The 24,796-nt window shown below is 35.5% G+C and overlaps 1 protein-coding gene across 2 annotated transcripts in view; it reads left to right on the top strand.

Moving 5' to 3' along the window:
* The window catches only part of MAP3K2 (mitogen-activated protein kinase kinase kinase 2), a 117,715-nt gene that overhangs the window by 69,943 nt on the left and 22,976 nt on the right, over window positions 1–24,796 (top strand). For both annotated transcript variants that reach the window (XM_058301174.2, XM_004459210.5), the window contains exons 2-12: window positions 1,090–1,158; window positions 7,447–7,565; window positions 8,289–8,329; window positions 9,619–9,718; window positions 15,108–15,221; window positions 15,591–15,678; window positions 18,699–18,829; window positions 20,624–20,703; window positions 21,873–21,940; window positions 22,107–22,199; window positions 22,894–23,100. In XM_058301174.2, coding sequence (XP_058157157.1) covers window positions 1,152–1,158; window positions 7,447–7,565; window positions 8,289–8,329; window positions 9,619–9,718; window positions 15,108–15,221; window positions 15,591–15,678; window positions 18,699–18,829; window positions 20,624–20,703; window positions 21,873–21,940; window positions 22,107–22,199; window positions 22,894–23,100 — 1,048 coding nt within the window. In that variant the 5' untranslated portion in view covers window positions 1,090–1,151. The remainder of the gene's footprint in view (window positions 1–1,089; window positions 1,159–7,446; window positions 7,566–8,288; window positions 8,330–9,618; window positions 9,719–15,107; window positions 15,222–15,590; window positions 15,679–18,698; window positions 18,830–20,623; window positions 20,704–21,872; window positions 21,941–22,106; window positions 22,200–22,893; window positions 23,101–24,796) is intronic.

The raw sequence follows: 24,796 nt of genomic DNA, 5'->3' as shown, positions 1-24,796 counted from the left end.
ACTGGATTAAACCCCTACTAATTCAGCATGATCTCATCTTGATTTGAGTATATGTATAAAGACTTTATTTCCAAATAAGGTTACATTACACAAGTACTGGTAGTTTGGACTTCAACTCTGTTCCATTAATCTGTATGTATGTCTGTATGCCTGTACCACACGGTCTTGATTGTAGCATTGCAGTAGTAAGTTTTAAATCATGAAGTATGTGTCCCTCCAGCTTTGTTCTTTTTCAAGATTTTTTTGGCTATTCTTGGTCCCTTGCATTTCCATATGAATTTTAGAGTCAGCTTGCCAATTTCTACAGCAAAGGGTTTTGATAGCGATTGCGCTGAATCTGTAAGTCAGTTTAGGAAGAATTGGCGTATTAATATGAAGTCTTCCATTCCTTGAACATGGTATGCCTTTCCATTTATTTAGATGCTAGAAAATCAAATAAATGACAGATTTTGGGGAGTGGGGCTTTGAAGGCATTCCAAACCGGTTTGTCCCCTCCAGCCGGTGGCCAGGCTGCTCTTTTTTGTGGTGGTTGTGGGTTGTGTTTTTCGGAGCTACTGTGACGCTGGGGGAGAGGAGTTAGGAAAAGGGAATTAAAAACTCCCCTGGCTCTCTCTTTTGATCAAGATTCTTGAATAAACACTCTCCCAGATTTTGCTGAAAGCCTTTAGTTAATTCCAAAGTTTTGGAAAAGTAGATTCTGACAATTTTTGCTTTTGTAGAAGAGAATTTTTGGAGGTCTTTATGCTGCTGTTATCACCAACATCCTCCCAGTTATTACTTGCCCCTTAGGAATTTGAGTTATTCAATTATCTCTTAAAAAGGTTGCCACTCTAAAATTCTTTGATTTTTCTAGCTTAGATAGACAGAAGCCTTAAAAATATTGAGTTAAATTTAATACAAAATAAAAATCTTTGGTTCCTTCTCATTAATTATCTGGGAAAAATCACCTTCACTCAGCAAAATGTGTGAAGTACCTATATATTTTATATTTCTCGCTGATGTTATTTACACTGACATTTTCCTTTTGGTACTTCCCTCTTCTGTTTCTTATTACTAATAGTTCATTCCCACCCCCCTTACCTTCCCAAGGCAATAAAGAATGCAGATGAGAGAAACATTTCCTTAATTTTCAAATCACGGAGCTGTTTGCCATGATGGGTAAGTACAAATTAAATGCATTTTTCAGCTATAATTAAAGGGTAGACTGGGGGAGAAAAGTGTTTTTCTATTATGTGTACTGAGAAACTTAAAAAATTTTTTTTATAATGTAGATTTATGTAGTGTTTTGTATTAGCTAATAGATTTTCAATTAAAACACTTTTGGTGTTAACTGTTAAACTTTTTTTTTTTCTCATTTTTTAGGGAGGTACCAGGGATTGAACCCAGGACCTCGTCCATGGGAAGCAGGTGCTCAACCACTGAGCTACATCCACTCCCCAGTGAGAGTTGGTTTTTTTCTCTTGCTTATTTTTAGGAGGTACTGGGATGGAACCCAGGACCTCATCCATGGGAAGCAGGTGCTCAACCACTTGAGCTACATCCACTCCCCTGTTAAACTTCTTGAATGTCTGTTTTATGCAGAATATACAAGGGAGATTCAAAAGAAGCTAAGAGCGATTTTGATTTTCTTAAAGAGTCTGACAGCAAGAGAGAATACTTAATAAATACACTTGACTTGTAAAGTCTGAATAAATGCTGAGGAATGAATTGCTATTATTAGCCAACAGTCTAATAATAGATTAAAGAAAATAACATTATATACAAATAATAGAACATAAAACTTTTTAACAGAGCAGAGTAGCAAATCCTTGGTGCCCAGAGAAGCTGTATACTAACTCCTTTGAATATTCTGTGGTATCATAATTTTAAAGGAAAGAGAAACTGCAGTATGGATATAGATTGCGAGTGATCAGTTTACCTGTCACCTGGTTTTCTTCTTCTTTTTCTTTTCCTCCTTCCTCCTTGAGTTTGAGGGTTCCAATGTGAGGCAGAGATTAGACAAGGAAACACTAGAAAGAAATGGAAATACTGACTTGCCCGGTCCTCAGTCAGGAAACTTGGACTGAGTAATTGGAGGCTGTTTTTTTTTTTAAAGATTTATTTATGTATCACCCCACCCCCACCCCCATTGTCTGCTCTCTGTGTCCATTCACTTTGTTCTTCTGTGTCTGCTTGTATTCTCATTAGGCGGCTCTGGGAGCTTCCAGAGTGGGAAAGAGGCGATCATTCTCTTGTGCCACCTCAGCTCCCTGATCTGCTGCATCTTTTTATTTCTTCTCTGTGTCTCTCTTTGTTGTGCCATCTTGCTGCGCCAGCTCTCCGTGTGGGCCAGCACTCCTGCATGGACCAGCACTCCTGTGTGGGCAGCACTCCTGTGTGGGGCAGCACTCTACGTGGGCCAGCTCACCACACGGGCCAGCGTGCCTTCATCAGGAGGCCCTGGGCATCGAACCCTGAACCTCCTGTATGGTAGATGGGAGCCCAGTTGCTTGAGCCACGTCTACTTCTTGGAGGCTGAGTTTTTAAAACTTAGACTGATCCTGATATCTTAACTCTAGCATTTACTTACCAAAGTTTGTTTATATCATACATTTCCTAACACTTGTTTTTTTTTTCCTTTTTTCTTTTTAATTTATTGAAATATATCACTCATACATAAACATACATAAACAATGTATAATAGTTGTGAACTTACAAAACAAACATATATAATATCAAACAAACATATGTAACATCTCACCTTACCACCAATAACTTGCATTCTTTTTAAACCTTTTTAACTAATGATTAAAGAGCATTGTCAAAATATTACTACTAAAGTATTTTTCCCCCAACCAACCCTATTACTGTTATCTTTATATCATTTATATATGAACATACATAAACAATAAGTGTATAGTAAAAGCTGTGAACTTACAAAGCAAACATGCATGACATCATACAGGGGTCCCACACATCAACCCTCCACCAACACCTTGCATTGTCATGAGACGTTTGTTACAGACTATGAAAGAACACTGTCAAAATCTTACTGCTAGTCATAGTCCTTATCTTACATTTGGTGTGTTTTCCCCCAACTCACCCTATTATTATTTTTTAAATATATTTTTTTATGACAGAAGTTGTAAACTTAAAGAACAATCATGCACACGTGTAGAAATCCCAAACAACACCCCTCCATCAACACACCACAATGTGGTGTGTCATTTGCTACAGATAAAATGATATCATCTGATTGTTACCATGTCCATAGTGTACATTTGGCTCACGTTTTCCATACTGCCGCAGTATCAACACAGCACTTCCTTTGCATAGATGCAAGAATATTATATTATTACTACTAACCACAGTCCATAGGTCACTCCACTTGTATTTTTCCCATGCTTCTCCACATCTAACACTTGTTTTTTAAAAAAATAACGTACGTATGTTATTCGTATGATAGACTGAAGAACTTTAATCTTCCTGTGTTTTTAGTAGCAGGGCTTGCACACACAATTTCAGTTGTCTACTTGTGGCAAGTGTGTAAGCCAAAGCTTCTTTAAATTTCCCTCCCACTGTCCCTTCAGTGGCCATGGCTGCAGTGTCCTCATGTTGCCCAAGTCCTCCACGCTGGTCAGCCTCACCTCCTGTCCTAACTGACCATCCCTTTATTGAACTCCCATCAACTTTTCATTTTGGGAGCTCTCATACTCTGAGCTGTATAGCAGTAAAACTGATTTCTACCGTCCTTCCTCTTTTCACTGTAGTAAGCACCAAAACAAAGAACAAGCATTGTTTAAAAACATATACATAGGTAGTCATAGAAAACTGCCAGTTTTTAAAGTGGGGAACATATATACTTGAATTTTTGATTGAGCTTGTTCTGCAGTGATTTTCTCAAGTATACTAAATAAGCTTATAAGATGTCTAATTCAGCATTTCTGGTAAAAGGTTTTGTTTGAAATGATTTCCCAGGTACTTTCTGTGTTTGTGCTTTCACCATATGTCAGAAACCCATTGCTGCTTCTCTGTACCCATTGATCAGATGCTGGGATCCCCTGGCATCCCCACTGCCTGTTGGGTCAACTCATGAGCCTTATGATGTTTATAACCTGCCCAATCTGTTACGTACAGTCTGACCACCATAAGGATTCCTACTAGAGCTAAACAGTCTGAGAATTGTTAGAACAGTCTTTACAGTGGGAGTGTGTTCACCCTTTGAAGGCTCCTTGACTTTTATGGTTTTTAATTATTTTTATTTTTTTAGTTAGGGCAGTAAAAAGAATTTATGAATTTATTGGAAAATGGGGGAAAAGAGCAGAGTTTGCTGAGAAATGGGAGAGAAGGATGGAAATATGCATGGAGACTTGTGGACTTCTCTAGGCAGAGAGAGTGGGTTTTGGGTTGTGTGGTCACCTTTTAAGCTTTAAACTATTCCTGCCCTGGCTAATGCTATAGGAAGGGGCCCCAGCTGTTATTGGTTACCCCACCAATGGTGGGGGCCAGTCGTGAAGCCTATTTGGAATATGTGGGACTTCCCCTCGACCCTGGAAAGAGTCCAGGATCTGGAACCTCAAGGTCAAAGTTTCAGCAGGGTCTTGTGGCCATCTTGTCTGTCCACCGTGTTGTCTGTCAACCATGCTATGGCTTGTTTCCCAGGACTAACCTGCCTCAGCTCCCCGCTCAGGGAGTTCACACTCTTCTTCTTAAGGGGGTGCTGAGAGGCAATGATCATTCTTCCTTAGTTAATTCCTGCTGGTTAGGGTGGTAGTCCCTGCCTGACAGGGCATAAACCTTTCTGGCTCTTATTTTGAGGTTGAGGGAAGATGGGTCCAGCACCCTGGTTGGAACGTGAAATCCCCACATGCCCAATAAGGTGCTGATTCTGTAAGAAATAAACTTAATAAGAATTTTGAAGATCCATGGTCCCACTAAAAGGATAAAGAAGATGGTGGTAGGTGGGCCCAAAAAGGGGGCCAGCCATGACACGCTGGACCATCAGAGTGAGAAAGGCCAGGTGCCTTCAGAGGCTGCCTCCTCCCAGAGCTGATGGAAACAGCCTTCTGCCTTGAGTTCTTTTTTGCTATTGGTTAACTCTAGGGAGACACTGTGGTAGACCTGCTGGGTTTGGGTATAAACCTGCCAAGTCCAGTTCCCACAGCAGTGGTTATGCCTAGGACAGCTAGGAGAGGTGTGGAGAGAGGCACTGCCCTGGACATAAACTCACTAAGACAGTACAGGCAGTGGTTTTGTTAGCTTATATCTTGTCAGCCTTCTCAAAATAAGTTTCCTGCGGGTACTTACGTACCATATAATTCTTCTTCAATACAGAGAAGGAAGGAACTCAATTAAATGACCCTTTATTTTGTGTGTCATCTCCCTTAGAAGTTCTTTGCCAAATCATCATGAGGCTCAAATGACCCTCTTTCCTTTTTTATATCTGTGATAGATAGAAAATTATATAGTACTTATTTTTCTTAGTAAGAAAGTAAGTATATGTAAATGTGATAAAAGTTTCAACTTAAGCCTTCCCAGGCATTTATTCATTTTGGCATTATGTGATATTAAGTATAAGAAAATGTCTAAGTTCAAGTGCTTTTTTCTAAAGAAAATAGAACAACATGAATATACACCAGTAAAGTGTTAGGGATTTTCTTCTTCCCAGTGTACAGTTAAGGACCTTATCTTTCTCAGAAAGATTTTGTTAGATCATTTTACTCCAGGTAAGATGTTGTGAGTTTACTTAAGGTGAGGGAAGAGTTGTTTCTATTAGTAAATGACGCAGCCCCGCTTGGTCTTATGGACAATGTATGTGTGTACCTTGTAGCTGCCTGGCTCCAGTTACCTGTTTGGCTAAGCTAACATTTTAACAAAGTTTTATTTTACAAGTAACTTATGAAGATTATTAAAGTTTTTGTAAACCTGGAATCCATTTTATTAATAGAACCATTGTAGCTATTAATTTTTAACTTCAAAAGCAATTAATTATGGAAAAAATATACCAAGTATACACTAATAGTCTGATCATGTTCTTTCATAATTTGTAGCAAATGTTCCACAACAGTGTAAGGTGTTGGTGGAGCAGTGATATATGGGGATTCTACACATTATGCATGATTGTTTTGTAAACTCATAACTTCTCTTAAAAAAAAAAAAAAAGTTTCCCTACAGAACAGAACATAGGGGTGTTAGGAAAAAAAGCTTTAGTGACGGTAGCTTTTATGTATTTGAAAGGTTATTGGGAACATTGAATTGTCAGGTTATTTTAATGATTTCTCTTATAGGGTAAATCGTACTTTAATTATTTCTGCTCCAGGAACAGAAATTATTGTTCACCAAAATGGGTACATTTTTAGATATAAGTGAAGTCCCTCAATTCCTTTATTTACCAGTTGTTGATTATCATTAGTAGAATTTATTTACTAGTGAAAATCAATTAAGATGTCCCCAGGTCCTCCATAGAACAGTATCATTTGTATATCTAGGAGGCATATGCTTTTTTTTTTTTTTTTTGAGGTACCAGTGGCTAGGGGTTAAACCTGGGACCTTGTATGTGGAAAGCTGGCGCTCAACCACTGAGCCACATCAGCTTCCCTGAGTTGGTTTTTCTGTTTGTTTTACTTGTTGTTTTTGGTTTTTCAGGAGGCACTGGGAACCAAACCCAGGACCTCCTGTGTGGGAGGTGGGAGCTTAACTGCTTGAGCCACATCTGCTCAGCATATACTTTTAACTTCAGAAATAATTTTTTGTTATATTTGGAAGAGACTAAAAGTTCATGGTTCATGATCTTTTTTCCAAAGAAATTGACTTTTCTTACATTGTTACCTTTAAAATTGCTACTGGCTGAGATCATTAGAGTCTGTTTTGTGTGTGCAGTCTTGTCTAACCTTATGGTGAAGAAGTTTGAGAGAGAAATTCCAAATGTCAGTAGCCCATTTTCCTCAGATGAAGCTTCTGTTTCTTTAAGTATTTATGAAAGAGAAAAACTCTAAAACGACTTCTATGCTTTGAGTATAAATACTAAAATAATGACAGTTAGAGAAGGTGGTTTATTTTTTTCCCCACTTACTTTGAGATTTAAGGAGACTTATTATTTTTTTTAGGAGCCATAGAAGAGAATATGTTAGAACTGGGTCTGTTTTGACCCTAGAATGTTACTTTATTAGAAAAAACAGAGTGATTTTACCTCACCTGTGAATTTCTCACGTGTGGAGAACCTCAGTCTAGCACTGGAGCTGGAGTCCAGTACAATTTTAATGTTTGTTGTCTTCAGTTTTTAAATAATTCAAATTTTCTTTCACCCTGATAACTTAAGTCTAGGCACCAAGAATATTCTAGATGTATGTTTGCATTAAATTAATGTTTTTTTGGTATTAAATTTCATTATGAATTTTGTGTTTTTGTGTTAAGTGAATGTATGTTGAAATTATGATTCTTTGTATGTGTTATTTTAAAAATTCCTAGATGATCAGCAAGCTTTGAACTCAATCATGCAAGATTTGGCTGTTCTTCATAAGGCCAGTCGACCAGCATTATCCTTACAGGAAAGTAGGAAAACAAAATCAACATCACCAAAAAAGCAGGTATTTTTCTTAATAATGTTTTATTAATATATCCATCATTTCATGAATTATTTTCCTTTAATATCTGATCTCTTAGAAGCTTTGTTTAAAGTGTTTGCCTTTATACTTTTGAATCATATTTTGTTCTTGGAAGTTATACATTTTCCCATAAGATGTTGCGTTTAAAAAAATAGTTTCATTTAATGTGATAACTGCTTTCTAATGCTGGTAATTTCATCCATTCTTAGGACACCTAATATAAACAAATTATTATTATTTTAAAATTAATTTATTAAAGTATATCACTCATACATAAACACACACAAACGACAATTGTATTATAATAGTTGTGAACCAAGCAAATTATTTTTATTTCAAGGAGTCCATTTCTATGGAAGCTTATTCATAAATAAGGATGATTTGCGTCTTATAAATGAAATTAATCTGGGATGTCCAACATGAAGAGTAGAGGTAGAGCATTCTGTATCTCTAGTGGCGTTAGCAAGTGCCCCAGGCCCCTGATGCCACTGCCAATCGATCTGGGTGCTCTTTCCATTGACCCCATATTCAGCAACGTCATTCTTCATTAGCTCTTTGGCAAGCACTGTTGATTGATTGGAACGGGCATTGAATGTGAAATTGCCTTCCCCTTCTCTATTTTAAATAAGTGACTGGGGCAAAAAAGATGAAGAAATTGCAGAAATTTTATCTGAATTATTTTATTGATTTGTCATTTCATTACAGAATGATGTTCGAGTAAAATTTGAACATAGAGGGGAAAAAAGGTAAGGAAGGAAATATCACGTCAGTTTATTGGTTTAATCAAAAACATGTCCTAGTTAAGCCATAAATGTTCTTTTTTTATTTTAATGAAGGTTCATGTCTTGCAAGTTGAGAATGGAGAATTGCTTGGTAATATGTAAGATGTACTTAGATTTAAGATAGAAAGAATCTGTCAAGAGTCAGCCTAACCATTAGAAGTGCTTAAACTTTACAATGTCAAGATAGTAAGATAAGGTTGCTAAATAATGAAGCCTTTCAATATTACCATTTCCTCTTATTTGTACTCAGTAGAAATTACGTTTCTCCTTATCATAATTGTATCGTCCCTCCACATGCTATACAGAATATATATAAGTGGACTTAATATTTATCATTTTACTTCTTTCTGGAGACTTCAAGGATATGACATAGTATTTAGTAACCCTGGAGAAGGGTGATTAGAATGGTGGCTATACATTTTTTGGAGGAGGGTCAGCCTTGCCTTGCTCCTGGTATTGGTATCTCAGGTGACAGTGGTGGTACTGGTAGTCGTTGACAATAGAACTGCTAATAAGATCTAATAGAAGGTAGAGAAGATGGGATTTTGTTTCTGTTATTTGTGTCTCTTACTAAATTAATCAGTTTTAAGATTTAAAAAGAATCACAAATCATGTAGCCTGAAGATGTAAAAATGTTTTACACAGAGGTGTTAAAAAACAGGATGTGCCAGATATATCAAACAACTGTTCTCCAACTTACCTTTTTCCTACTTAAATTCTTTTATGGATATTTCACCAAATGTTTTCATTCATTCAGCACTATCTTGAGAGTTTATTATGTTCCAGGCATTGTGCTTGGCCCTGCAGGAATCGTGAACAAAACAGACATCATCCCTTTTCCTGTAGGTCCAGTGTGGTGGTCTCCAAGCTTAGGTGCATACTCTTTATGGGCAGGAGGGAAAAAAACTTATAATTTTTAAAATTTAGTCTTTTAAAAGTACTTATTTGGGGGGATAGACATTTTACTTTGCTCTTTTAATAATAAAAATTTCAGAGCAAATTAAAAACTGCAGAAAATTTAAGAATTTACTTTTTTTCATTATTTCTGGGATAGAAAAACTTCAGTTGTATAACTTTGTTTGAAAACTTGTGCCCTGGATCAAAAATGAACTGTTGTAGTGTTCAAGTAAGGTGAATGTTTACATTATTTTTACTTTTGTATCTCTCTAGCCAAAATATAATTGTTGAAAGTGTGTTATTTAACCTATGACTAAGAAAAAGAAAAGAAAATATCAAAAATTTTGTTTCTGTAGAATCCTTCAGTTCCCCAGGCCAATTAAACTGGAAGATCTGAAGTCTAAAGCTAAAAGTGCCTTTGGACAGTCTATGGATCTACATTATACTAATAATGAGGTATAGTTTAACCTTTGAAAGTTCTTATTTTGTAAAGTATGATTATTTAAGAGATTGTTTTAGGACTCATGCATCTTTTTTTTTTTTTCTTTCAGTTGAAATGTTAGAGGAATAAAGTACCACAAGCAAATTTATTTTTAAAAATCTTGAATTTGTAAATTTTAACTAATTATAATGGATTTTAAAAATTGTGGACAATATTAGAAGATGCTACTGTGCAAATAATGAAAATCTAAAGAAGGAGAAACTATATTTATTACATGGAAATTTGATGTTTGCTTATATTTTGTTTTTGTTCTGTTTATTTTATTGATAGCAGCTTTTCCCCTTGTATTCTATACTTGGTTACAGAGACAATAGAGCTTTGGTCATCAGGCTTAATCTAGTTAAAACTAAAAGATCATTTTAGTATTGGTTAGTACATGCCCAGCTCATTATATTTAGGTTTCTAATTAGAAAAATCTTTGCCTGGGAGTTAATACTTGTGATTTTGAAAGCCTGCTCTGACTCTGACAGGTGCTGTGTTTATTAAATTTGTAAAATTAGGGTTGGATTAGATGATCTCTGAGGTTTCTTTCATTTCTTGAGATGTTATGCTATCTTTTTTTCTCTTCTTTATTTTTAAATAAAAGCTACATTGAAGATATAGGGGAATCCTGTATACCCCACCCCACCCCACCTCTCACATTTTCCCCTATTAACATCTTTCATCAGTGTAGTACATTTATTAAAATTGATGCACGTATATTGAAGAATTTCTACTAAGCCTGGTATGTAGTTTACATTATGGTTTACACTTTGCATCATACAATTTTATAGGTTTTAACAAAATGTGTAATGACTTATATCTGTCATTGCAGTGTCATGCAGAACAATTCCAGTGTCCCAGAAATGTCCCGTGTTATATCTGTTATTCTCCCTACCCTCAGAACCTCTGGTGACCATTGTCTTTATATCATTCTTACAAATCTTCCATTACTAGAATAATAAGTCTACTTCGGTCCATAGTAGCATTCCCCTTATATTTGTTCATTCCTCAATCTTGAGGCTTTTGGGATGATGGTGCCCACTCTGCTTCTGATTGAGAGGGGTCTTAGATCCCATTGGGCAAATGGTTGAAACTATCTTGCTTGCAATTGTAGATAATCTCTTGTCTTTTGGAATGGGCATTGTCCATCATCATTCTGTTAGTTGTCCTGGGTGAGTCTGATGAAGTGAAGAGTAGGTGTTGGCTGCTAACTCTGCTGAGATTCAGGGCTCAACCAGCATATGAACAGCTGTAAGATTTAAGTTTCTGGGACATATATTTAATGGGTATAGTGCGAAATATAGTTTCAAATAAAAGGGGCAGAGAACCATGTGTAAGAAAATTATAAATTAGTCTAACTCTGTTACATTGGGGAAATAGATTATCACATATTTCAAGGTAAGGTCCACTGACAGGGTGCTGACTTCCTGGAGTTGTCCGCCCTGTCCTGAGTGTCTAGATGTCTCTGGAGCCCTCAGGAGCACCCCAGCTTGACGCTTTGCTTACTGTGGCAGTCAGTGGGATCCCCTGAGATGTACTTAAGTGTTACCTCTGGAATGACCGCCCAGCTCACTTTGAAGTCTCTTAGCCATAGTAAATCATTTGTATTTAATATTTCCCCCTTTTGGCCAACATCTTTTTCCAAATGCTATGTGATCTTAAGATCTTGAGATCTTAAAAGTAACAGGGACAATTTGTTTATTTTCAAAAAATACTTACTGAGCACCACTGACTCTGGAGTGACTTATGAGTTGTAGCCTCTCATCAAGTTCTATAGACTTGTGGTTGAAGCAATTAATAAATAAATTGTTTAAATATATGAAGTTCTTTCAGGGAAATGCAAGTATTGTGATAAAGAATAAATCCCAAGGGCAGTAGGTGCCTTAGGAAGCACTATCTCTGATGTTGTTGTTGGTACTGATTCTTGATTTATAAGAGGCCACCATGTGAAGAGTCTTGGGGAAAGGGCATTCCTGGCAGAAAGCAGCTTGAGAATATAGCACATGCGAAGATCTGAGGTGGAAAAAACTTATAAGTTTCAGGAATAAAAAATGTGCCAGTGGGATGGAGTGATAATGAAGATCGTTAGTAAAAATTAAGGCAAGATAACAAGTGCAAATTCTTTGCAAATGTTAACGCATTGTGCATATAGTAGTGATGACTACTCTACTATTATAGTACCTTAAAATTATATTTTTCAAATACTTTTTGGGTTTTCATTTAGCAGTGAACATATGTTGCTGGCCAGCCGATCTCAGCACTGATTATTTCTATCTATGCTGGCCTGATATCCAGCTGCCAGGACCTGAGACTCTGAGGGCTTTCTTGCCTCCAGAGCTGTGGCCACAGATTCTGGATTGAGCATGCTGGTGGGTGGGAGGGGGATGGGAGATGGGTGTCAGGGGCTGGGGGTGTGGGATGGGAGATGGTTGGGCCTGCTCGTCCAAGTGGTAAGACATCCACAGTGGGCCGCCTTCTCTGACCCGTCTCCCCACCCCTCCTCCCGATCCCTGTACCAGTGTTTCCAGGTTGTTTTCCCATATAGACAACTTGAACTTGAATCTTTATTTGGTATATGATTCTGGGGCAAACCAGAGTTTTTAGTCTAAAATTGTGTCATGGAAAACTTTCAAATGCCAAGACATATTGTCTAGAATAGTGCCTTTTTCTTCTGGCCAGTCTTCCAGTAGGTCTGTTTAAAAAAATGAAGTTAGTTTGTTAATAGTATACCTATGTCAGCTCCTAGAATTGCCATTTCTTTTCTGAGTTCTCCAAATTTGTTTGTATGTTTTTTTCCGTAGGGTTTTCTTGAGCATGGAGGTTAGGATCACTGATGAATTAATTTCAGGAACCCCACTTCAATTCTGTAAACACTGGAAAGTTTCTCAACTGTCCATTTCTTTTTCTCATGCCTTCTGTAAGATGGCTGGGAGTGGTTCTCCCATGATATCTGGATGGCCCCTTGACAGAAATATCATAGAGATGGCTTTATGAGAATTTGTGATTTTCTGAGTTAGCCATGTCCTGATTCACATTCTGACAAATTATTCCAAACTAAATGCATGTCTTTGGACATAAGGAGTACTAGTGAAAAACCTTTCAGGGGTTTAGATTTGTGAACCTGTGGACAAATGAAAACCTCATGTATATTGCATTTTATTCCAACTCTATAAAGATTTTGTTTCTTGTATAATGTAAATTCCCCTGTTCAAAGTGAATCTTATTCTATAAACTTCTAGTTTGCCAGAATTGAAACAATTGGGCAATTTAAATTTATTAGTTTGGCTCTTTATCTGATAAGGTACTGGGTGTGTGTGTGTTGTCCTGTGTGTGTGTGTGGGGGGGTGTTTAGGCAAAGTAATTGGAGTTTCTTAGATCTTCCCATTTTAAATGGGTAGGACAGGAGAACATCTTAATGTGATGTTTTCATTCTTCATTGTGTAGAGTCAGGAAGATAATTCACTTCTTTCAAATTTAGATTCAGTGTAATGGATTCTTGGATTTCATTTTTAGTTTCCTTTCCAGAAAGGATTTATATTAATATACAACTGATTACTCAAAAATAAGCCTGAGGGAAATAGAGTTCATGAATGAGACCCAAATGAGTTCACCAAGCAGGACAAGAAAACCTTCTGTGATTTATTTAGAGTAACTTGGACAAGCTGGAACTCGTTCTTGACTCCCAGTCCTCATTTTTAAAGTTTGTGATAATTGGTAACCTTCAGATCTCTGAGGGATCACACTGGAACCACAGGCAGTTGCCCAGCCACATGTCAGTCTCCCCTCCAGAGTGTGCAGGCTTCCTGCCAGCAGACTGGACCCCAGGGCCATCACTGACCTTAAGATATTGTTTCTGGATTTAAACAGTGGTGGTTGTTTTTCCCCGAGAGCAACAGTATCTTGGAGAAGTAAACAATTCTATAATAAATTCTAGTAAAGGTAAATATTCAGATTTTCCCCCAAATGAAGAGTTGTCAGAACGTTCTTCATCATTGCTCTAAAATACTTTCCAGAGCTTAAACTATAATAAAAATGAATATTGAAGATAGGAGCAAGATATACCAAATGTTCTTAGTTGGTAGGAAAATTAGATTTAAGTAGTTCAGGCTTGTTATATGCTACCAAAATATTCTTTCCTTATTAGAAAAAAATCTCACAGAGAAGAAAATGCCCAATTAGTAGGTTGATAACTTATAGTAGAAACAAATTAGCTATAGACAGAAATTAAACAGATTTCAAGTACTGAGTCAGTAAACTTAAGCAGATTGTCTAATGAAATTCGTATTGATCCTGCATTGTATCTGTGTCTGGCAGTCTTTATCAGAAAAAAATTTTTTTTCATAAATCTGTAGAGAGTAAATGCATACCATGTCAGCTTGTAGGTTTCAGCATTCAGCCCTGTAGCATGGGTTAAATAAACATACCTCGTGTCTGCTTTTTCCAGTGCTCTGTGCTGATTGCTGAAGTGGGGAGGCCTTGTCCTTACGGACCCCAAAGCAACTAGTGTTTTAGATTTTTTTTTTTTAAGCAGTTATAGTTTTACAGGAAAATCATTCATAAATTACAGGGTTCCCATTTACCTCCCCCAACTCCCATCCCCATTTTCCCTGTTATTCACATTTTGTGTTAGCATGGCACCATTGTTACAGTTGTTTGAACACTATTGTAATTATGCTATTAACTTTAGTCCGTAGTTTTCACTAGTTTTCACTCCTTGTGTTGTACACTTCTGTGGTGTTTTTTAAAAACGTTTGTTCTGGTGGTTTCCCGGTCCCCGTCATGGGCCTCCACAGGCAGCTCATGTTGTTGAGCAGCACATCGGATGAGAGTGCAAATCCGAGGCCACTGCTGGAAGAAGAACCAAAGATGTTATCCATGCTCCTTTATTTTATATAGTTTTTGTTTACTTCTTAATGCTATAACTTAAGTTTAGTAATATAATAGAAATATCCTAGAAAATTAATCTTTAAGTGTTTTCTGGAAGAATTTAATGATGAATAAAGCAAAAATTTTAATTATTTGTCCATATTCATTCTTTAATTTTAGTGTTGATAGGATAGGGAGAGCAAAAGAATCTTGATGTGTATATTCATTTAGACCAGGGGTTTTTAACCAGGGGTCCATGAGCTTGAATTGAAATTCAAAAAAACATTTTTGTGGGGACGTGTTGGTGTGAATAATACACAGTGTAGTGTGGACTTAGTAAGGATTCCATGGTTTTCATCTGACTGGCAAAGGGGTCCATGGAACAAAAAAGGTTAAGAACTCCTGATTTAGACTTTTATCATAGGACAAAATAAGGAGCAAGCTATTTCGAGAATTATAATTCCCTGTTAACTCCTTATATTCCTTTCTGTTTAGTTGGTAATTCCCTTAACTACTCAAGATGATTTGGACAAAGCTGTGGAACTGCTCGATCGCAGTATTCATATGAAGAGCCTCAAGATATTACTTGTAATAAATGGAAGTTCACAGGTATGAGTTAGAGTACTTTCTTAAGTAAGGATGATAGGACTTATGCCTGTAAAAGTCAGTATGTGAAACATAATTACATCTGTAATCAATTTTCAATATGATTAAATGTAAACTTATACCTTATAATTGCTATAGTTTAATAATCCTTGCTTCTCAAAGGCACATAGCCAGAATTACAAACAAGTATAATATATTGTATATTGAAACTAAACAGAGACTGAGAACTTGGAAATAATTATATTAGAGTTAAAATTTCAAAGAGTAGAAGATTTAATAAAGCCCAGAAACAATGTAGAACAGCTAGGCTACTTTCTTTGGGGGAGAGAATTCAGGGGTGAGAAGAACATTAATGATCTTTCTTCCTTTTAGGCTACGAGTTTAGAGCCATTGCCATCACTAGACGATTTGGATGACACAGTATTTGGAGCAGAGAGGAAAAAACGGCTTTCTGTAATTGGTAAAAAATCTAGTGTCTGAATCATGAAATGGGTGATTTCTGTTTCTTCATCTTTTAATGTAGGGCAACACTTAAATATATCCCGGATAATAGCAGCTCATATCTGACCTTTTTATAACTTAACGTTGGTTAACTATTTTCTAGTATCTGATGTCCCTTGGAAATTCATTTCAAGTATTAGCAGTCTCCTCTTTAGACATTTTCATTCTTTATCAGGGTATTTTAATGTTTGACAAATTCAAATAAAACCTTGAAGAGGTGTTAATTGTACAAGTAAACTGGAGGAAAAAATATGAAAAGCAATTCTAGAATATTAAAATTAAGAGATGGAATAGATTCTGTGTAAATAAGCCTTTCTCTAGGGTTTTAGTTATTGGTTAAAATGCTATCAAAATGAAATTGCAAAGATTTTTCAGATGATACTTCATTTACTTTTTATTTTTCATTAATAATGCACTGTGTTCTCATGACGCATATAGTTTAAAGAAATGAGTTCTGTATACTGGTTTTTATTTTACTTTTTTTATTAGAGCAGCTATATTTTTAAAAAATTTATTAAGAGTATTTGCTCTGTGCTATTTTTTAAAAGAGGCCTATTAGCAAGGTATGGTCTAGGCATATGTGCTCTAAAACTCCCCAGTCCCGAATGTCTGCTTCAATTTGTATAGAATATTGATAGTTCCTGTATATTTTCATATGATAAAAGCTTTACATTGCTTGAAGAGCCACTGGTATGTAAACATTTAACAGGACATTGAATATGGTCGTTAAAGATAACAGGAAAACACCTATGAGGGATGGATTTGGAGGGGAAAGTGAAAGATGAGAAGAAACAGATGAACAGGAAGGAAGCAGGAGAATAGGACAAACAGAGAGATGGTTGGAATACAGCAAAGACTGGTAACAAAAGAATTGTTAATAAGGAAAAGAAAAAAGATTAAATTGGCATGTGAACTACTAAAAATCATTCATCTTTTCTTTTGGTCCCCAGAAGTTGTTTTATGAAGTTCCTCTCTAAACATAATTCCTACTTTTGGTTTCAGAAGTTCTGGGAATGTCAGTGGCAGAGGTGATACACAAGCAAAATAAAAATTACTTGTCCTTCCCATTAGATATGTTTTAATATCATTTCAAAATTTGTTGAAAGAACACTTGGTATATGTGTATTCCGATTCCAACTTTCAGACTAACATCTTTACCATGGGGCTGTTAAACAATAAATTGAGAGAATACTTTTAAAGTACATTTTACTTTTCAAACAAGAAAGCATGGCTGTTAATTATTTCCTGTACTTACTTTCTTCATCCTTATTTTTTCCCCTGCCTTGTTAAAGTAAAAATTGCCAGTATACTTTATTTGCATTAGACAGAACAGAACAAGCTAAATAGACATTTTAAATTTGTTTTCAGTTATGAATATCTCAGTATTATTTCTAATAAGTATGCTCATTTAACTTCAGTATCAGTGTAAGAAGAAAGTAGAAATTATAAAGTATAGAATTATTGGTGTTTTTATTGCCACTGCTTTAAAATTGGCGTGGCTTTGGTACATACCACCTTTTTCCCCCCCTCTATGTATTGACAGTTGTTTCCTTTAGTTTCACTAATTAAAATTTAAAATTAAATAACTATTTCACAAAATGACCAGAGGAGAAACTTCCATGGGGATCGACGGTGTGCTGGGGTGAAGGTCTTGACCCAGAGTGCTCTGGCATCCCCATTACTTACCAGAGTCCATCAAGTGAGCAGATGAGGGAAATTTCATAGCCAGCTTCTTCCCTATCTCCTTTGAGTTATGAGGAGATTGATCTTTTCTTATAAGTAAGAGTATATGGCAGGGGAAGTGGATGTAGCTCAGGTAGTTGAGTGCCTGCTTCCTGTGTACAAGGTTCCAGATTCAATCCCCTAAAACAAACAAAATCAACTCTCACTGGGGAGTGAATGTAGCTCAGTGGTTGAGCTTCTGCTTCCTATATATGAGGTGCTGGGCTCAATCCCCAGTACCTCCAAAAAATAATATATATATGGCAGGAATATTAATACTGGTGGCCAGTAAAACCCTTATGGTGGTAGTTAGTACAAAGCCTAAATGAACCCCTGATTTAAAGTTGAGCCTCTAATCATTTTAGAGGCAAATGTCAAGTCACCTCTTTTATGCACATCTCTTGGTAATCAGTTTGCTCTCTTTCTTACTGTTTAATAGCAAATGCTAGTATACGCTTGCAGTGACCCCTTGACATAAGGCCTTTTGTACTTTAAATCTGACGTTCCCTAGACTAAATATAGGCCTTAATATAGACAAAATAACTAAGGTAATCTCACTTTAGGTTTTGAAGATTAAAGAAAGGAATGCAAATAACATGGAGTCAAACATGTGTAGCCTATGTTCATTGTGGACCATTTATTCATCACAGCAGCCTTGCTAAGGAGGGATTTAATCCCATGTTCACAGAAGCAGAAACAGGTTTATGAAGGTTAAGTAAGTTTCAGAAAGCATACAGATAGTAAATAGGTAGAACTGGGATTTAAACTGAGGTCTGACTCCAAAGCCCATATTCTGTCTACCACATGCTAATGTCTTCCATAAATTATGTTCATTTTATTTTTTCATTTTTTTTCTGTTTTGTTTTTTCTATCTTTTTTGTTCATAAATTAGTTTTAAGCTAACATATAATGATATAATGAGTTGTGAGTGACCTCAGGAATTCTGAAGCAATGTCATTTATATTGTTTTGTTAGCCCCGTGACACAGTTGTCAGCAGTCAGAAAAACATATCACCTAAGAAGAATAAAGGAATATTATGATGAGGTTAATAATTATAGTAGAGTATGAATTTAGAAAGGGTATAAAAACATTTGAGGTTTTATAGACATAAATGTTCTGCTAACTTTGAATAAAAATAGGGTTTCAGTTGCTAGAATCATTGGTGAGATAGTATAGAAATTGTGTGTATTTTTAACTAAAACAAGAATTGATGTCTTTGCTCATATTTATAAAGCCATGTATTTTTTTCCACTGAGGTCCCACTAGCAGAGATAGAAGTTCTCCTCCCCCAGGATACATTCCAGATGAGTTACACCAGGTTGCCCGGAATGGGTCATTCACTAGTATCAACAGTGAGGGAGAGTTCATTCCAGAGAGCATGGACCAAGTAAGTAAAGCTTGATGTGGGTTTTCATTTCACTTTTAAAGGGGTGTCCTAGGGTTGGTGTATCTGGCAGATAACCTGAAGGGTGTGTGTGTATTCTTTTTGGTTACCTGTTCTCCAAACCCATAATGTCATTCTTAAGTACACAAAATAGCAAAAAATATAGGAAAATATCCACTCATTTACATATGTGTGTGTGCTTTGACATAAAAAGAAAGTTGGAATAAGACTGACTTTCTTATAAAATAGTGAATTTCCATTAAAAAATTTTAAAAATGATTGCATCTGTTTGAAATCCTGGGAGTAACATTCAGATTTTTTAAAGTACCATTTGAAAGATAGAGTAAAACTATAAATATTTAACTTTATGACACTAAGGTTTGTGAACTTTCTAAGACATTTTAAAATCTCTAGTTTTCTTCTATGGAAGTGTTTTCATGGAGTTTTTCTTTTTCAGATTTATTTTTTTCAATTACAATATATATTTTTATTGCCTTAGGAAACAATTTCTGGTTATTTCTAGTTAGTGTACTTAAGTACTTGGGGAATATTTCTAAGAGTAAAGACATGGTCAGCAAATGGTAAAATGTGTCCAGTCAATTTCATTTTATAATATCTTGTGCTTGTATGTATTGAGCCTTATCTTTTAATTTCTATAATACTGAAATTAATAATCACAGGTCATTAAATGCCATGAAACAGTCATTTTAATTAATTAATTGTAATTATTTCTTTTGAAAATATAGTGCTTGGTGACAATGTCAAATATCATGCTCTCAATCTAATGTACAAATTCGCCAGATTCAAACAAATTTAAGTCTCTCTTGATAAACTTACGAATGCAGTTAAGATCATAAAAAGGCTACAGTTTGGAAGGCAGAATTTAATATTTTGTATTAATAATTAAAATAAATGACTAATGCATAGATTCCATAAAGTCTGGAATATGTTTAAATGATTTTTTGAGTCCTTCTCACAATCAACACTTCCACAACTTCTGAAATAATAAAGACACACTGCCTCTCTCTTACAAATACTTTACTTAATTCCTTTTCTTTTTTTTTTTTTGAAAGCAGGGATTTTTGTCTTTTATTTATTTTTTTGTCATTATTTTTTAATGTTACATTAAAAAAATATGAGGTCCCCATATACCTTCCTCAGGTTTATTTTTAATTGTAAAATGTACATATCAAAATAATTATTTTGACCCTTTTATGTGAACAATTCTTTGACATTAAGTACTGAAGAGTGACTGCTAATGGGTATGGGTTTCTTCTTTTTTCTTTTTCAGCTCAGTTTTTCTTTTAATTATTTTTTAAATTCATTTTTTAAAAATATTACATTAAAAAAATATGAGGTCCCCATTCACCCCACCGCCCCCACTCCACCACTCCCCTCACAGCAACACTCTCCCCCATCATCATGACACATCCATTGCATTGGGTGAGTACATCTCTGGGCATCACTGCACCTCATGGTCAGTGGTCCACATCATAGCCCACACTCTCCCACATTCCATCCAGTGGGCCATGGGAGGATCTACAATGTCCGGTAATTGTCCCTGCAGCACCACCCAGGACAACTCCAAGTCTATGGGTTTCTTTTTTGTGGTGGTAATAGTATTGTAAGATTGTGATAAAAGCTGCACAAATACACGAATATACTAAAAACTTTTGAATTTTACACATTAAATGGGTGGAATTTATGGTATGTGAATTATAACTCAGTAAACCATTTAAAAAAAGTAACTTACAGTTTTATCACATCCCATTATGGTGATTTTTTTTATTTTCATAGATGCTGGATCCATTATCTTTAAGCAGTCCTGAAAATTCTGGATCAGGAAGCTGTCCATCACTTGATAGTCCTTTGGATGGGTAATGTTGATTGTGGTTTTTATTTTTTAATAAATGGGTAAATACATGTATAGAGAGAATATGTTGAATTATCAAGAACTCCTCTATTCAGAGGAATGATTGATATTTATCTATATTTATGACAAATGGATATTTTCACAATTTGGATAAATCTCTTAACCTGATTGGGCTTAGTTTCTTTATTGGTTAAACTGATATCTGTAAGGTCTCTTCTCATTATAATATTCCGAGTATTCACGTTTGCCAAAATCTGAGTGTATAGAAGTTAAATGCAAAGTTAGAATTCCTGTACGTTTGCATGTTAGTGAAAGCACTATTACAGTTTTCATTAATATGTTTGCTTTTGGAAATTTCTTGAGTTGTCTTACCTCGTCAGGATTGTACTCATTCTGGCCCCAGATTAGAAATAACTTAGATTCTTGATCATTGTGTCCATGTGCGTTGGCTCTCATTTCATGTTTGAAGTACTTGTGCTTTGTGAACTAGCTGTTTTGGACTATAAGCAGGGTCGGGTTGCAACTCAATTTTTTGTTACAAGTGTTCGCTCTCCTGGTTTCAGTAGGACAGTGTTCTTGGCAGACTTTCTTTAGCATACAAATAAGATTCAGTGTCTTTATTAAAATCTTTACCTATTTAGTCTTCTCTGGGATTGCTTTATGGAAGCAAATTCCGAAAAACATTCAGTTTTCTCTTGCCCATGTACATGAAACCTCTGTCCAGGTAAGGAATTTAAGAAATTCAGGAAAATAGTAATGAAAAAAGTAATGCGTACTTAATATGGGCAAGGTACTGTCCTGAGCACTCTACATATAAATGTGATGAGTTGGAGATTATCATCTCCATTTTATAGATGAGGGAATGTTCTCGGCAAGGCGATTTGCCACAGAGCTAAGAAACACAGCTAGCTAAGTAGTAGAACTAGAATTGAAACATAGGTGTGGGTGGCCCCAAAACATATTCTTATACCAGTTAATTTTAAAAGCCAGGCATTTTGCCTGCATGTACCAAATAAGTGTTTAAAAAGGGAAATTTGTCTTTTTTCGATCATGTTAATATTTCAGGTGAACTCCTTTGTGTGTGTGTATACATGTACATATGCTGATATTGCTTAAAGATTTTTTTTAAAAGTCTTACATACTTTAATTTAATGTGACATTTTCTACTTATAGAGAGAGCTATCCAAAATCCCGAATGCCTAGGGCACAGAGCTACCCAGATAATCATCAGGAATTTTCAGGTTAGACTATCCATCTAAATGCTTACATATTTGTCCTTGGGTAATGTTTTGACTGGGAAAGAAAAGGGAGATTTTTGAAAAATTAAACTTTGTAACAATGTTTTTCATCATTAGAAATATTTGACTTCTTTTTTATAACATAGAACTTTCCTGTGTGTTGTAACAGACTATGATAACCCTATCTTTGAGAAATTTGGAAAAGGAGGAACATATCCAAGAAGGTATCATGTTTCATATCACCATCAAGACTATAATGATGGTAAGTTTCTGACAATTAGACCACAAAAACAGTTATTAAAAAATCTCATTTGAGTAATAATTTTGGAAATAATTTTGTTCCTGAATCACTTCATTTTCTGGTTACAAAAAAAAATTTTTTTTAAAGGAACTTGGGTCTACTAAAACTATAATAGCATTTTAGCTTTATGTCAACTTATCTCATAATACCTGTCTTTTATTAATTAGGAAATTACTCTTTGATGATGTAATTCCTACAGGCATTGTCCCTTTAAGGAAAATATATTGCTACCTTTAAACTTTCTAATTTTTGTTTTATATTTGTAAATCATTATCAGAAATGAGAAATACTTTTTCTCCTTTCTGTCCAGAAATAAAGGGGTTCTATTCTGTGATTGTCTTGTGTTGTATGAGTATGTGTTATTTAAATTTGCAGTCAGATCCTGTTTGTTTTTTTAATTTATGCTTCTTGTCTACTTTCACCTTAATCTTTGTGTGTGTGGGAGATTGATTGCATATTAGCAAGGATATTTCCTTTAACTCTTGTAAAAAATACTACTCCTAAGTTTAAAACATACAATCAAATAATCATTGCTATTTCAATTTCTTAGCCTAGTCATTGGACCAATTTCTGTTCCCTAAGTTACAAATTTTAAATACTTTAAAGTACATCATATTAATAAAAAGTGTACGGTCATTCTTTTTTTATTTTGTAGGTCGTAAAACTTTTCCGAGAGCTAGAAGGACTCAGGGGGCCAACTTGCGGTCTCCTGTGAGTTTCAGTCCTACTGATCATTCCTTAAGCACTAGTAGCGGGAGCAGCATCTTTACTCCAGAGTATGACGACGGTCGAATAAGAAGACGGGGAAGCGATATAGACAATCCTACTTTGACTGTCATGGATATCAGCCCACCCAGCCGTTGTGAGTAACAGAAATTGACATTGCGAAGTGTACAGCAGAGTCTTGGCAGAATTTTATTGTATGTAAAGGGATAAATAGAAAATAAGTCCTCAGGGTGAGACCAACTTCTCAGATTCTCAAAAGAGATCACAGTGGTGTTTCTAAAGGTAGTTGGAAGGTTAGGTAATAAATTAGCATGCCATCATGGTTAACTACTTTAGATGATTCTCTACTTATTTTTATTAGAATTATTGCTAACTGGTCATTCATTTATTCATTCCACATAATCTTATTGACTGTCTAGTGCTGAGCTATCACAAGAACCTATAATACATTATCTAATTGGAAGAATGCTATGTGAAGGGATAATTATAGTATGCATTTAATCTAGCTCTTAAATGTGAGTAGGAAATAGCCAGTTAAGAGGACAAAGGGTGCAAGAGGCCGGGGCATGTTCTGAAAATGGGAAGTAGTTCATTTTTGGTTGAAGTGGAGGATGTCTTACTTGAAGTAGTGAGGACAGGGCTAGAATGGTAACTAGGGGCCAGATTATGATACATTTGATCTTCACAATCTGGCTCCTATAAGGAGTGCATTCAAAGATTCATATTCAAAGATTTTTATTAGCAATGTTTGCATGCTCCCAATTTCACACTTTTGTGCTGGTGTTATCGTATGTTTTACTTTTACATCTGTGACCCTACGCTACATTGCTACTGTTTTTGCCTTAGACAGTCAGTTATCCTTTTAAGTGATAGAAAATAAGAGAAAAATATCTTTCATATTCACCTTTAGTTTATCTATGTCTATAGATCTAATTATGTAGATCCAATTATGTCAAGTATCAAATTCCTCCTGTCTGAAGAACTTCTTTTAACATTTCTTGTAATACAGGTCTGGTAAAAAAAATTCTTACTTCTCTTACTTTTTTGATAAAGTTCTTTACTTTTCTATTTTTGAAAGATTTTCTTTTTTTTTGGATATAGAGTTCTGGGCATAGTTTTTACTTTCAGCACTTAAAAGATATCTTTCCATTGTTTTCTGGCTTATGTAATTTCTGAGTAGTCTGCTGTATTTCTTATTTTTGTTCTCTATATTATAATCAGCTCCCCCCCCCCGCCACTTTCAAATTTTTCTCTTTATCTTTGGTTTTCAACAGTTTAAATATCATGCACCTATGTATATTTTTGGTTAGGGGATTTTGTTCTCTGAGTTTGTTTGGTCTATGGTTTGTCTATAAATATTCTCAGCCATTATTTCTTCAAACATTTCTTCTACCCCATTCTTTCTTTTTCTTCTGGGATTCCAGATGCACGTATTTGATACTATTCCACAGCTCTGTTCTGCTGCTGTTTGTCTTCTTTACACCCTCCCCCCCATTTGTGTTTCAGTTTGGGGAATTATATTTTCAGGTTCTCTGATAGTTTCTTTGGCTGTATCAAATTTATTCATGAACCTGTTGAAGATACTATTTCTATTACCATTTTTTTTTAACTTCAAGAATTTCCACTAGACTCTTCTACAGTTTCCATCTCTCTGTTGAAATGATCTTTTCGTGCATGCTGTTTGCCTTTTCCATTACTCTTTAACATGTCATTTATAGGTACTTTAAATTTCCCAGTTCAAGCATCTGGTCATCTCTTGAGTCATTCTTTTGATTGCATGTAAGGATGGAGACTGAGGTAAATAGTATTCATGATTGGAAATAGGCATTATA

Source organism: Dasypus novemcinctus, chromosome 7, assembly GCF_030445035.2.
Source record: "Dasypus novemcinctus isolate mDasNov1 chromosome 7, mDasNov1.1.hap2, whole genome shotgun sequence".
Lineage (NCBI taxonomy): Eukaryota > Metazoa > Chordata > Mammalia > Cingulata > Dasypodidae > Dasypus > Dasypus novemcinctus.
Note: the sequence above shows the minus strand (reverse complement) of the source record. Positions and strands in the feature narration are given on the sequence as shown.